We start from the raw sequence: 15775 nt of genomic DNA, 5'->3' as shown, positions 1-15775 counted from the left end.
TACATTCTTTACCATCAACTACTGATGATGTGATTGAGGGTGAACAGAAAGGGTGGGTTATGCATTTCAAAACCACCAGCTCAAACTGCCTTGTTTTATACACTAGGGGTAGGAAGTACTTGGGCAGGCACTCAGAATTTAGGAATGTTCCAAGAAGTGGGGTTTAAAAAAAAAAAAAAAAAAAAACAACAATAGGCATAAAATTTGCTGGTAAGTGCTTGAAACTAAAGTAGCCATACAGAAGAGTGATACTGACAAGAACTGCACAGTAAAACTATTTTACCACTCGGCACAGACATTATACCTGCTTAGAAAGGATTTTGTTTTCACCGGAGTTCCCCTTTAAACAACCAGGGGTTAAGTAGAAAACTATACACAAGAATCATCTTTTCTTACAAAAAGTCAGAAAGCCTGCATTTTACTGGCTGTGCGTAGAGGGTTTAAACACGAACATACTATATTATTAAGTGGTTGTTGGAGAGAGAAAATGTTCAGCATTAAAATATCCACAACCTTATACACTAAAAATTACACTTCAAGAAATCATTACAAATATAGTAGCTATTTTTTTTAATAAAAATGCTAAATAAAAATGTTGATCCTTAGGTGACGTACATTTTAGATGCTAGTAGGCATTAAGTAATAATCTAAATATGTTATAGATTTCCCATCATCTCATTTTAATTGTACACCTATTTACATATACAACACATGGGCTGGAAGGGATTGTAATGTAGTGTTTTAGCAGCTCGATTCCACTGTTGCAGCGACTTTCCCAGTTCTTCTTTGTACTTCTTTTTTCGAACTTTTTTCTTTATTTTTTTCCAGTTTTTCTTGTGCTTTTTTTATTTCTTTGATTTTCTTCTTAATAGTGGCTCTGTCTGTCTGGCTTGAAACACCCAGGGCCTTTACATGTAAAGGAAAGAACAGTGAATATACATCTGTGTTAATACAGTTGGAAAATCATTAAATAACCAAATGGTATACTTCATTGGTCCTAAAACTAAGGCCCATTGACTGGATATGCTGCTGTTAGTGTGTCTATTTGGCCCATGGGGCTCTATTCCTCCCACTGACCCCAACAATCAGGCATAAATCTTCTTGCTGATATAAACAATGGGACACTATTCTTCCCAGGGACACCAAAGCTTCTTTCCACTGACTACAAGGATTGGACAGAATTCTTTCCACTGATACCAATGATAGGGGCACTATTGTACTCACTGATACCAACAATAGGACACTACTCGTCCCATTGACACCAATGATGGGACACGCTTTCTCACTAACACCAATCAAGGGCACTATTCTTCCTCCTACTGACCAGGTCGTCAGTCAGGAGGTACTGAGGCACAATGTAATTTTTTTTTTATGTTTTTTTTACTCCCACTGACCACCAAGCCTAAGTCATTTTCTATTCCTAATGGCCAGTCTGGCCCCCTAATGTCTGAAAGACAGTAAACTGGCCCTTTGTGTAGAAAGTTTGGGGACCCCCAGTATACATGGATCATACAGGAACTACACATTTTAGCCCATCTACAGTCAAAACACTCTTTTGCAGTTTGAATAGAGTGTGGAAGGGGTAGAATGTCCATATACTTTTTATTGTTTTACCAGGAATATAGGACAGAGCATCAGACTGGTTTTAGGAGCTCTGGACTCCTAAAACCAGTGACTAGAGCAAGCTTTCTTTTCGTATATAAAATTGTTCTCTCAAGATACCTACATCCCATTATCCAGCTCTTCACTGTATCTGGACAGTAATACTGGTTCGATGTCCTAGATTACTGGTTTGCTGTTCCAAGTGCCCAGTCATGGTCTCCACGTACCAGAAAAATCTGTCCAGGGAATCCAGCACTCCACAATCCTGTTTCTCCATCAAAATTACTTTCCCTTCTATCTGTGTCAACATATGGGAAATTGGTTTACCTTCTGATAGGAAGTGAGGTAAACTTCCTAGGAAGTGAGGTAAACTTCCTACCAATAGGGATAAAGGGAGAAATACAAAGTATAGTACAGCAAGGAATGGCAAGCACCTCCCTCTTAGCTCCCATGAGGGAATCTTCCTCTCACCTCCTGTAATGGTGATGGGTATCAGACAGAAGGAGAGATTAGACCCAAAATTGTTGGGATGCAGTGTAAAATTTTCATAAAAACAGACTGCAATGGTTTGCAAATGTCCTACATCCATATTTTATTCACAATAGAAAATATAAAAACGTCAAACACTGAGAAAATGTATAATTAAGAAAAAAAAATGTCATTTTTAAATGGATGGCAGCAACATGTCTCAAAGTTTGGACAGGGTAACAAGAACCTGGCAAAGTGGTACTATAAAGGAAGAGCATTTTGCAACTAATTAGGTGAATTGGCAACTGACTCTCTAAGATGCTCTATTTATACCCAATTACGTTACTGACCAGTGTGTCTAAGATGTAACGATGGGCAGATGTTCACCAATCTGTGAAAAGCTGCATCTAAAAATTGTCAATTTCAGAATAATTTTTCACTATGTAAAATTGCATTGACTTTAAATATCAGTAGAGATTCCAAGAACCTGTAGAAATCTCTGTACGCAAGGGACAAAGTCAAAACACAATATTGGATGCCCGTGATCTTCGGGCCATCAGATGGCACTGCATTAAGCATGATTCTGTGATGGACATCACTGCATGGGCTCAGGATTACTTCCAAAAATCAGTGTCTGTAAACAGTTCGCTGTGCCATCCAAAAATGCAAGTTAAAGATTTATCCTGCAAAGCAATAGCTAAATCTCAAAATGATCCAGAAAACGCCATCTTCTGTGGGTGAAAGCTCAGTAAAATGGTCTGTTACAAAGTGGAAAACAGTTCTGTGGAAACAAATCAAAATTTGACATTTTTGGCAACCATGGGCGCCGCATACTACAGAGCAAAGGGACAATCCAACTTGTTATCAGTGCTCAGTTAAAAAGCCTGCATCTCTGATGGTATGGGGGTGCATAAAGAATGGGCAGCTTGCACATCTGAAAAGGAAACCATTAATGCTGAAAAGATAGATCCAGGTTTAGAAGCAGCATATAATCCCATCCAGATGATGTTTTTTCAGGGAAGGCCTTGCAAATTTTAGCAGTGCTGAACCAGATACTGCATCTATGACAACAGCATGGCTTTGAAGTAGAAGAGTCCGGACGCTTAAGTCCAGTCCAGACCTTTAACCAACTGAAAATATTTAATGTATTAGGGAAGAATGGGACAACATTCCTGTCTCAAATCTCCAGCAACATTTACTGAGTGTTGCTAATAGAAAAGAGGATGCTACACCGTAGTAAAGATGGCCCTGTCCCAACTTTTGCTAATTTTTTTTTGCTACCATCAATTTCAAAATTAGCTTACTTTTTTCTTGGCACATTATCTCAGTTTAAAACAAATGCATTTTCTTTTTTTCTATGGTTAATAAAATATAGGTTTGAGATTTGCAATTTATTGCATTCTGTTTTTATGTAGATTTTACACAGCGTCCCAACGTTTTTGGAATTGGGGTTGTAGACTCCAATGTTTTTGGAATTGGGGTTGTAGAAAAATCTCTTCAGGGTCACACATTTTAAAGACACTATTTTCAGATTATAGTTTAAATGCTTTGTAACTGAGTTCAAGCAGTGGGGAGAGATCATTATAAACATGTAAGCTTTCTAAAGGACTTACAATTGACTAAGCGCCATTATGCTTTGCTTTTAACAGAGCAGCAAATTAGTTATTTCACCAGCAGATGGGGCCATTTAACTTAAGGCTGTCTAAAATATCACGCGTTTAATTTTCTTTGGCTTATACTTCATACAGTGCAAATACACACAGCATGCAAAATATTCCTTCCAACAACACAAAGGATGGTGAAACTAGAAACCAAAGTTTAGTGAAAATGGAGAAAGCGGCAACATGGCTTCATTTAAAAATTGATCACAAGGCACCATTTGTTACTTCTAAAACCAAATACAATAATGATGCAATCGTTTTTTAATAAACACGGCAAAAAATGTGGCCTCTTCACATCAAGAATATGAAAGAAAGACTGGCTGAGTATATTTGAGCCATAATGCCAACAGCATGAGGGATGGGCAGACACATAGCTTGCAGAGGTGTCAGGTACTGGCTATAGAATGGAACGTTTACTATAATGAGAGAACCGCTAAATAAGAGAAACATGGAGGCTAGCCATTGGCCGGTTATGCTGACCCATTGGTTTCAGTATTTTTTGAGTCCCTAGTCAGTCCTTACCTGCATAGTTATTCTGGGTTAAACCCTGATCTTCCAAACCCCAACCAGAGAATGCAAGGCAAGCTCCTTCGGACACTTAGGCCACAGGGAAAGCAACACAATGTGTTAATTCGGATGGAAACCAGAGACAACCTTAGGAAGGAACGACTGACAAGGATGAAGCACCACTTTCTCTCTGTGAACCACCAGATAAACGACAAGACAAGGCTGCCAGCTCTGACATTTGGAAGAAATTGCCACCAAGAAGGCTACCTTCTGGGACAAGGTTCTTCAGAAACCGCCTATTGAAAATATTCACGAGATTCCTCTGCTGACAAACAGTACTTAACTGAGATCCCACAGAGGCAACGGAGACAGCACAGGTGTAGCCAAGTGGCGAATCCCATAAACAAAAGGTGCGAACCAAGGAATGTGTAGCCAAAAGGAAGTTTAAAGAAAAATCGCCAAGGCCAAAACCTGGCCCTTGATGGTACCCAGGGCCAGGTGCTGATCCACACCTCTTTGGAGGAATGCCAAAATGCGAGCCACCGAAAAAGAACAGGGAGAAACCCCCAGAGATTCACACCATGCAATGCATGCTTTCCAAACCTGATGGTAAATCTTCCTAGAGGTAGATTTCCTAGCCTTTAACAGCCTGGGAATCACTGAGTCAGACAACCCCCTACTCTTCACACCAGGCTTTCAACAGCCAAGCCGTTAAAGCCAGCGACTGTAAAGCAGGATGAAAGATCGGCCCTTGGGCCAACAGGTCTTCTCTGAGAGGGAGTCCCCAAGTGAAAGCAGCCACCAGCTGTACTAGACCTGCGTACCAAGACTGGCGAGGCTACAAGAATTCCTTCTGCCTCGATCCTCTGTAGAAGTTTGAGAGGAAAGGCGTATATCATACGGTACTAGCCCCAAGGAGCCACCAGTGCATCTGTGGCATCGGCTAGAGGATCTCGAAACCTTGCCACGAATCTCTGCACCTTCCTGTTGAGACGAAAGGCCAACAGGTCCACCACGGGAGTTCCCCACCAGAGAGGCAGCTGGTGAAACACCTCCGGAGGAAGAGACCACTCCCCGTGGTCCAATGCCTGTCGACAGGTAATAATCCTGCCAATTTACCACGCTCGGAAAATGCACAGCAGAGAGCTGTAACTAAACGTTCCGCCCACCTTAGAATGCCGGCTACTTCTCAACCTGCCAGGACAAGTCTTGTGCCTCCTTGGTGACTGACATGCCACGGCCATGGCATTGTCCAATTGCACTTGTACTGGACACCCGAGGACTAACCTTCTAATGGACCAGACAAAGTCTGATCGCCTGAAGTTCCAGTACTTTGATTGGTAGTATGGAGTCCAGACCCCCCTGAGCACAATCTGTGCCCAAAACACCTCCCGAACTGGACAGGCTGGCATCAGTGGTGACCACCGTCCAGTACAGGGGAAGGAAAGCTTTTCCTCGAAGAGCCGGAGAGACTCCAGATCAGGGACTCTCTCATAACCCGACTCCGCAAGATCAGATTGTCTAGAGACTGTAGATTCTTGTCCCACTTGGCAAGAATCTCTTTCTGCAGAGGTCTAGTGTGGAACTGTGCAAACAGAACCGCCTCGAAGGTAGACACCATCAGGCCCAGCACCCGCATGCAAGTCCTGAGAGACAACCGACTGCTGGACAACAGAAGTTGAACAGCGTCCTGCAGCTTCTGGAGCTTATCCAGTGGAAGAAAAACACCCTGGCTGAGGCAGAGTCAGACCCAGATAGTCCAACTTGGTGGACGGAACCAGAGCAGACTTCTGGAATTTTAAAAGTCCAACCAAATGCCTGCAGAGTCCGCACAGTGATGTCCAGGTTGTCCTGTAGAGCAGTGGGAGACTCTGCTCACAATAGATAGTCCAGGTACCCCAGCACCGCAATCCCCCGCTGTCGCAACAATGCTAGCACCAGGGCCAAAACTTTTGGGGCTGCTGCTGACCTAGGTGAATGCGGCATCAATCCCTTGCCCCCTCTGCACTGAGAAATGAGCAATTAAACACCACTGATCGCTCAGTTCTCCTCTGCTCTGGCCCTCCAGCACTCACTGAGTGTCAAGCTGAGCAGGGGGCGGGAGCAGCTGGCTCAGTTTCCCAGTGGCTCTCAGAGGCTAAGCCAACTGCCAGTCCAGGCTGTTGGCTGGATGCCGACAATAAAGTCAGGATTGAGCCTGGGCCGACTGAGTGCCTCAGCCGACAGAGGACTGTAGCCCACTGTCGGCTGAAAATGGGACAACAATTAACCAAAAAACAGATGGAAAAACCCAACCAGATGAGGAGAAAACTGGAACAAGATGTGGTCACCAGCAAAATAAATCTGGTGGGCCAAGCCCCAGGAAACAAGGTCCCCCAAGGGAAGTTTGGACAAACAAAACACGTCCAAAAGAGAAGACCAGCTGGTCAACAGCAGAAGGCTCAAGCTTAAAGCCTGGTACACACAGTACATTTTTTTTTCGATTAACCCAGCAGGCTAAAGGGAAAAAAAAAACCCACCTCGGAGGAGCTTGCTAAAGTAGCCAAGCGATGTTCTGTGCTATTGTGTTCTGACAGGGGGAGAGGGGGTAGGGTGAGTGAGCAACACCCACAAAAAGAGTAGGCAGGGCTGAAGGTGTGCTGTAGGACTAGACTAGTGGAGACCAGCTAACACATCAATGTGGTAATCCCAACTGAAGTCACCAACGAAAAAAAAATATCAGCGGTGCATCAAGAATCTTGACTGAAGTAAATCAAGGAAAATATACCACAAAGGTAGAAGGCTAGCAAAATATTAAAATTAGGACACTGCTAAACAAGTGAGACACACTAGGGAAAGGAGTTATATGGAGCCTGGCTTACAAGTTTTTCTGTTTGCCAGTGTCCTGAACTTTTTCTGATCTCCTTTGTCCCTCACAACAGTTTTTGGGGGGGGGGGGGGAGATGAGATGTGAAACAAAGCTTTGTTGCAATACTCCACTCAACCCAAAGCCTTCTCCCACAGTAATTCCTTAACTCTTGTCTCAGGTCTTCTGGGTTGAATGATGGCCTATATCATTCAATCTACTTTCTCTAAACCCAGGCTGTCATGGAAGTTCCCCCAGCCTGGACAATGAAGGAATGAAGGAGAAGCAGCACAATGAACTCTTTCCTGCATACAGGCATGCTCCTTCCTAGCACAAACAAATTGACTCCTAATGTTGCCTTGTCTCCAAGTCTGAGCTCTGATGTATTGGAACTTAAAGAGGCAGATATCAAGTCAAATTTAGGCAATTACAAAGCTTGCACTGAAAAAAAAAAACATTTAATAATAAATACACAGCTGCATTACATTTTTTCTTATATTTCTTATATTTTTTTTGTTTTGAATAGATTTGAGATGGATTAGAACACCCAATATGTTTTTATTGCTGACTGCGTCCTAGTTAGGGAAATTCACCCTCCCTATTTGTCCTGTTTTATTTTCACCAAGATTGTACCAAGAAAAGTAAGAGGGGAATATTCCAATGGGGACACTAGATTCAGATTTTCCTATTTTGCATGGATTTCCTCTTACTTCCGGTTTGTGAAGATTTTACCATTGTTTCCTGTCCCATAGCCAATGAGACACAGCTGAAAAAAATCTGACAAGTGAAAAAAGTTTTACCTATAATGCTACTTTAAACCAGCTATAAATATAGTTTCCCTTAAACATCCTATACAAAAACTGTCAGTCGTGGACATTTTCCATTTGTGATTAGTGCGGATGCAGAAAATAGTGGCTCTTACCTTTAGTCTATCACTATCCAGTAGCATTAATTGCTGTCCATCAATGTTCTTTGCTGTGAACTCTGTGATGTATTGCTCCATATTCATTCCTATTAACCAGTGACACACCTGCTGAGCACTCCAGTCAGACACTGGCCGGCTGTGCCATTGGTTTTGCTTCCCACTGGCTGTGACATCTTCATCCAACGCCTGCAAAAAGAGAAGAGCTCTGTAACTCTGGCTAATATCTCAGAGGCTGCTCGATATTGCTATCTGGATGGCCTCCAGAGCCAAAAAGAGAAATCCCACCACAGCCATGACACTATAAAACCGTCATTTCTTCATCATCTAGTAAACTCCTGGCCCCAGTCCCACTAGTCACCCGGCTGAGCTTATTTTGTCATTTTCCTCATCTATGCCAATTTTAGATAGGACTTCAGACTATACTTTGATAAGGGAACAATATGCCTCACTTGACATTTTGTAGATTTGACACTATAAAGTCACAAGGACTGTAATTTATTATTTAGCTGGTCTAAGCCAGTCCTACTTGTATAACATTACAGACAGCCAAGTCAGAAATACACCCCCAAAACACTCCTTTGAAATAACCCAAATAAATGTGTGTATATATATATATATATATATATATATACACACACACACATACATACACACACACACACACACACAGTATCTCACAAAGGTGAGTACACCCCTCACATTTTTTGTAAATTATATCTTTTCAGGTGACAACACTAAAGAAATTACACTTTGCGTTGTTATTTTGAGGGGACGGCAAATTTACACTGTTATTCAAGCTGTACACTCACTACTTTATGTTGTAGCAGTCATTAATGTCTAAACCACTGCCAACAAAAGCGAGTACACCCCTAAGTGAAAATTTACAAATTGGGCCCAAAGTGTCAATATTTTGTGTAGCCGCCGTTATTTTCCAGCGCTGCCTTAACCCACTTGGGCATGGAGTTCACCAGAGCTTCATAAGTTGCCACTGGAGTCCTTTTCCACTCCTCCGTGACATCATGGAGCTGGTGGATGTTCGAGACCTTGTGCTCCTCCACCTTCCGTTTGAGGATGCCTCACAGATGCTCAGTAGGGTTTAGGTCTAGAGATATGCTTGGCCAGTTCATCACCTTTACCCTCCGCTTCTTTAGCAAGGCATTGGTCGTCTTGGAGATGTGCTTGGGGTCGTTATGTTGGAATACTGCCCTGTGGCCCAGTCTCCGAAGGGATGGGATCAAGCTCTTCTTCAGTATGTCACAGTACATGTTGGCATTCATGGTTCCTCAATGAACTGTAGTTCCCCAGTGCCAGCAGCACTCATGCAGCCCCAGACCATGACACTCCACTTCCACAACCATGCTTGACTAGGTAGGACAAACTCGTCCTTGTACTCTTCACGTGGTTGCTGACACACACGCTTGACACCATCTAAAACAAATACGTTTACCTTTCTCTCATCAGGCCACAGAACATGGTTCCAGTAATCTATGTCCTTAGTCTGCTTGTCTTCAGCAAACTGTTTGTGGGCTTTCTTGTGCATCATCTTTAGAAGAGGCTTCCTTCTGGGATGACAGCCATGCAGACCAATTTGATGCAGTGTGCAGCATATGGTCTGAGCACTAACAGGCTCACCCCCCACCTCTTCAACCTCTGCAGCAATGCTGGCAGCACTCATATGTCTATTTCCCAAAGATAACCTCTGGATATGACGCTGAGCATGTGCACTCAACGTCTTTGGTCAACCATGGCGAAGCCTTTTCTGAGCGGAAACCTGTCCTGTTAAACCGCTGTATGGTCTTGGCCACTGTGCTGCAGCTCAGTTTCAGGGTCTTGGCAATCTTCCTATAGCCTAGGCCATCTTTATGTAGAGCAACAATTCTTTTTTTCACACTCAGAGTTCTTGAGGTGCCATGAGAGAGAGGGAGAGCGATAACACCAAATGTAACACACCTGCTCCCCATTCTGTGTGAATGAGACCTTGTAACACTAGCGAGTCACATGACACCGAGGAGGGAAAATGGCTAATTGGGCCCAATTTTGACATTTTCAGTTAGGGGTGTACTCACTTTTGTTGCCAGCGGTTTAGACATCAACGGCTGTGTGTGGTTATTTTGAGGGGACAGCAAATTTACACTGTTATACAAGCTGTACACTCACTACTTTACATTGTAGCAAAGTGTAATTTCTTCAGTTTTGTCACATGAAAAGATATAATAAAATATTTACCAAAAATGCGAGGGCGGCACTTTTGTGAGATACTGTATATGTGTATACACACACACACGCATTATATCTTTCTATCTGAAAATTAATCAATCCTGATGTACTGACAGCCTATCATTTCTGGAGGCACTAAGATGTCAGGAAATATCCCCCAAATTCCCCCTTTTTTGGATAGTAGACAGTCCAAGGTAGTTAGTAGGCTGCACAATGAGTTTTTTGAAGCTGTAATTTTTTGTCACTTTTTTGGGAAAATAAAGAAATTAAATAAAAATGTTTTTTTTTTTCCTTCAGAAAGGAGTAGATTATATATCACACACAGCATATGCATACTTCTAATTACACACCAAAATATATTCCGTTATACCTCTCCAGTATGGGGATACCACATGGGAGGCATTCACAGCTTAAATGCATTGATGGGCCCATAACCCAAAGAGCAGCTTTGAACCCTCGAGTAGAACTCAGTAAATTATGCAGCTAATTTCCTGCCTACCTATTTTCGGAGGCCCTGGAGCACCAGGACAGTCGAATAACCCAAAAAATTACCACATTTTGGAAAACACCAAAAGTATTTTCTAACGGGCATAATTAGTTTTTTTGAAAATGTAATGTTTTACAAGTTTTTGGAAAATGCAGAAAATAGAATATTTTTTTCTTTTTTAACACAAAGTTGCCAATTAATACCATATTTTCAACACCCATCATAGGCATACTTAGGAGTAGCAGAATGGGTTTTGGGTTGTACCTATAGTATGACTTTTTCCCAGCCTAGCCCCACAGAGGGCCCCAAAATCCAAGGAGCACCTTTAGACTTTCTAGGGGCATAAATTGCACATCAAATTTCCTGACTACGCATCACATTTTTGCAGGCCGTGGAACACGAGGACATCGGAAACACCCATCAAAATGACCACATTTTGGAAAGCAAACATCCCCAGGTATCTTCTAAGAGGCATGGTGAGTCTTTTGAAGACTGCATTTTGTTTGCCACAAGTTTTTGGAAAATGGGGAATGACCACAATTTTTTTTTTTTAAGCTTATAAGATTTATTTCACATATAGCAGAGGGACATGTGGAGTGTCCTTTGGAGTATGGTGATTCAACAAGTGTGAGACTTAGGTCCCTGGACTGTGTACCAGACATTGCATCTTGTTTATTACACAAATCAACCAATTGTATCAAAACCAATATACTGCATTATAGGGCTGAAACAACTAATCGACAACTAATAGATTATGAAAATAGTTGTCAAATATTTTCGTAATCGATTAATCGGTCAGCCGATTTGTTGTCCTGCATACAGAATGCATTATTTGTTTACTTATCATAAAATACAGTGCAACACACATACAGCTCAGTACACCATCCATACATGCATGTAGATGGCAGAGAACTTGTGAATGTGTGAGTAGCAATGCCTCATGGGAAATGTAGTCCTGGGCAAGAGAAGGAACCAAGTGATTCTAAAGGCAGAGGTTCTTTTTACCTTGCGATAGGGACGCTCTATATACAGTACTATACTTTGCTGCTTCATATAGGGGCACTTTGAAGGCAGAAGGGGCCAGAAGTGCTGTGGGGGGGGGGGGGGGGGAGGTAGAAGAGGAGAATCAGTGCTGCTCTGTGCAAAATCATTACACAGGGAGGGTAAGTATGACAAGATTTTTAGAAAGAAAAAATCCAGCGTTTACAATCACTTTAACCACCGGAGGATTTTGCTGCCTTACGTCCAGGCCACTTTTTGCGATTCGGCACTGTGCAAATTTAACTGACAATTGCGCAGACATGCAACGCCGTACCCAAATGAAATTTACATCCTTTTTTCCCACAAACAGAGCTTTCTTTTGGTGGTATTTGATCACCTCTGCGCTTTTTTATTTTTTGCAATATTAATAAAAAAATGCGAAAATTTTGAAAAAATAATATTTTTCTACTTTGACAGTTAAAAAATATCCAATATATTCAATTTTTGTCATATTTAGGCCAAAATGTATTTAGCTACATGTCCTTGACAAAAAAATTCTCAATGAGCATTTTTTTAACCGCTTTAAGACCGGAAAATTTAACCCCATTCCTGACCAGGCCATATTTTGCGATTCGGCACTGCGTTATTTTAACGGACAATTGCGTGGTCATGCAAAGCTGTACCCAAATTAAATTGATGTCTTTTTTTCCCCCACAAATAGAGATTTCTTTTGGTGGTATTTAATCACCTGTGTGATTTTCACTTTTACGCTATAAAAACAAACAAAAAAAAAAATAGCGACAATTTTGAAAAAATAATATTTTTCACATTTTTTATATGAAATTCCCCTCCCAAAAAAATGTAAAAATCAAAATTTTTAACATTTTAGGCCAATTAGTTTTTGCTAGATATTTTTGGTAATAAAAAAAAAAAAAAAAAACGCAATAAGCGTATTTGGATTGGTTTGCGCAAAAGTTATCGCAGCTACTAACTACGGGAAATTTATGTCATTTTTATTGTTTTTTTTAAAATTAGTAATGGCGGTGATCTGGCGGCAATCTGCGATTTTTTTTCGGGACTGCGACATTGCGGCTGACAGATCAGACCCTTGACTGACATTTGACACTTTTGGGGTTACCAGTGACATTTACTACAGTAATAAGTGCTATAAATATGCACTGTTACTGTAAAAATGACACTGGCAGGGAAGGGGTTAATTTTATTGGAGAGGGAGGGGTTAATGTATGCCTGGTGCTTACTGACGTATGTGGGGGGAGGGGACTGAGTGACACAGGGACAGATCGCAGGTTTAGCTATGCTGAATCCTGCAATCTGACCCTGTCTGTCACTTAGGAGATTTGCCCGCTTTGTTTACACAAGCGGGCGGATTTCCACACTCGATCCCAGACGATCGGGGAAGAGCGGCGGTGATCACCACCTCTTCCCCTGGCCAGACTCCCGCTGTGACTGAAAACAGCGGGAGCACGCCGCCCACAAGGGGAGGAGTCTAGCGACGTAGGTCTACATCGCTGGACGATATCGGGCCACTCTGCCACAGTACGGTCAACGTGACCGGTCGGCAAGTGGTTAAGGACTCTGTGCTGGGAAGATAAGCATCTTAACCCAGAGAAGGTTGAGGCCGATAGACTAGAGGTGATGTAAGGCATTACAATTAAATTTAAAGTTTGCTAATATTGTGCATTATATTTTAAATTATTATATCCATGAAAAAAAAAAAAAAAGTCTCAGCTGTTAGTACTACTTAAATATAAAAATGTTATTTTCCCCCCTCCACCCTTCATATAGCTTCATGTCTGACTCCCAGTTAAAATATCCTGCATATCCGACTTCTGGGCATATTTTTTTTTATATACATACACATGATACAAGATATAATACTTTCACTGTTTCACAGTAGAAATTATAATTATATTACAGTAGCGATATCTGCTTTTTTTTTTACTATAAAGGGCAAATTTTTTTTTTTTTTTTTAACACCATCATGTCAGGTGAAAAAAAAAAAAAAAAAGCATGCTGCTGCTACTAATTGTCTTTTGCTGCCCATACACGTGTTGGATTTTTGGACCAATAATATTTGCACAAAAATTGGATGAATGTTTTTTTTAAAAATGTTCTAAAAAATGTAGTTTGCGTATGACCAGCATAAGTGACAGCAGATGCAGAGAGCTTGTATCAAGCTACCTGCCTATTATTAAGGGAGTCTGTCATGAATATTGTATAACAATCCGGTCTGAAAATTTGCAAAACAGTGTTTTAGGTCTTTTAAAAATATTGATCTCAGAGGTTTAAATGTGGTACATATCAGACTCAAATAATACATATATCTGTCTCAGAGTGAATTATCCAACCAAATACCACTGCATAAAGATATTCAAGAATATTAACTAAATTATACACCAACTTTTTTTTAGGTTTTTATCCGATTAATCGAAACCATAATCGACCAACTAATAGATTATGAAAATAATCGTTAGTTGCAGCCCTACTGCATTAGTCATCTCTATACAAGTGGTCAGGGAACATAGCTTAGTGTGCTTGGTCACCTACAGCAGTCCCTGTTCCTATTAGCTAAGCAAGCCTAGCCTAACGGTACATAGCTGCCCCCAAAAATGCCATGTTCACTGGCCAGAAAGTACAGGAAACTGAGGATAGGAAGAATAAGAGTTCCTGTGGTTCCAGGAGTGCAGTTGTCCGCAGGGGATGGCTGGGACTGATATCTTGCAGGAACTTAGACACCTGATCAGCAAAGGGTCCGTCCAGGCAGCAGGCAGAAGTGTGGTCAATAAACAGGAAAATCAGGAACACCGACTCTAGCTACACTGGTCTGGTGACACTGGCTGGTGATTGGAGAACTGTGACTGGTTGCGGCATTAGGGCTCATCCACATGAGGTTGGGAGGTGGTGGAAGGAATTATACCCCCTGTGCACCTGCCAATCGTGACCCATCCAACTGAATAAGGTTGCTTATGCGGGTTCAAGAGGTTAAAGCAGTTGGCGACGCTCGCTGCCTGTCAAATGCTCTCTGACAAGCAACCCCAACAAGAATGGCCCTTCAGAGAGCATCGCACATGTGAACAAGTCCTTATTGTGATACAATGACTGATGTGGCTGTGATCAGGGACACTAAGCGGGATGCTGGCGAGTAGGGACAATTTTACTGGTATGGTGGCAATCAGGGACACTGACTGGCGACAATATGTATGAAAAAAAAAAACTTTTTTTTTTTACATACTGTCACCAGAGTGCCACAGTCTCACTGTGGTAAAGGTGCTTTGGATTTTTATTTCACACTGCTACTGCCTATTACAGTGATGATTACTGTAAAAGCAATTGTTTTAGCAGTCTAAAATGGCTCATTGTTTACTATTGTTATTGCAGTGATTGGCTACAGGGCCGTTGCGATTGGCTCTGTACCACTTAATCTCTGTGACTAATCACAGATCACAAGTAAACTGTCATGAATGGCTTTCATTCATGCCAGCTTGGCTTAATATTGTGATCATGTGATTGGTCACAGAGATCACATGGTACCTGGAGCAATCACAGAAGCCTGGTACGGAGTACTGTGATCTGCTGTGTCAGCACCAGACAAAATTGTCACAGATTGCACCTCTGGGACATCCTCCCTGAACTGGAGAGTACCGGCTCGGCCATATATGTATACATTGGTTAAGTTAAGGTTTGACGTTTACCAACATGAAACTTATCAGTCAGACCTCCATAATTAAGACAAAAAGCACCATGCCAAGTGAAGCAATAGCAGCTGAACATAAAGTAACCTCTTATAAAGAAAACATTAGGCTCAATCCACAAAGTTAAAAACACACCAGGAGAAGATTTTTTTTTTTTTTGAAAATAAGTTTCAGCTGAGCTCAATGCGATTTGAAAACGAAAGTCACATGGCTGAGAACTGCGTGCCTCTTTGCCTGGTTAATTCTTGTAGGGGTGTTTATGATCTCCTCCAAAGAGCAATCCACTGTGGATTGCTTTTCAAAGAAGATTTGTTGCTTCTCGAATGTCCGTCTTAACCAGTGAAAAATCCCAGCACCGGGATAGAACCA

The 15775-nt window shown here is 41.7% G+C and overlaps 1 protein-coding gene across 5 annotated transcripts in view; it reads right to left on the bottom strand.

The window, feature by feature from the left end:
- Window positions 1-206: 206 nt before the first annotated feature.
- The window catches only part of LOC309557535 (neurabin-1-like), a 224713-nt gene continuing 209144 nt past the window's right edge, over window positions 207-15775 (bottom strand). For all 5 annotated transcript variants that reach the window (XM_082260296.1, XM_082260292.1, XM_082260294.1 and 2 more), the window contains 2 exons: window positions 8006-8194; window positions 207-906 (listed from right to left, as the gene is read on the bottom strand). In XM_082260296.1, coding sequence (XP_082116422.1) covers window positions 742-906; window positions 8006-8194 — 354 coding nt within the window. In that variant the 3' untranslated portion in view covers window positions 207-741. The remainder of the gene's footprint in view (window positions 907-8005; window positions 8195-15775) is intronic.

This window comes from Pelophylax lessonae (assembly GCF_965119305.1).
Source record: "Pelophylax lessonae genome assembly, chromosome: 6".
Lineage (NCBI taxonomy): Eukaryota > Metazoa > Chordata > Amphibia > Anura > Ranidae > Pelophylax > Pelophylax lessonae.
This window is presented reverse-complemented; position numbering and strand designations above follow the sequence as displayed.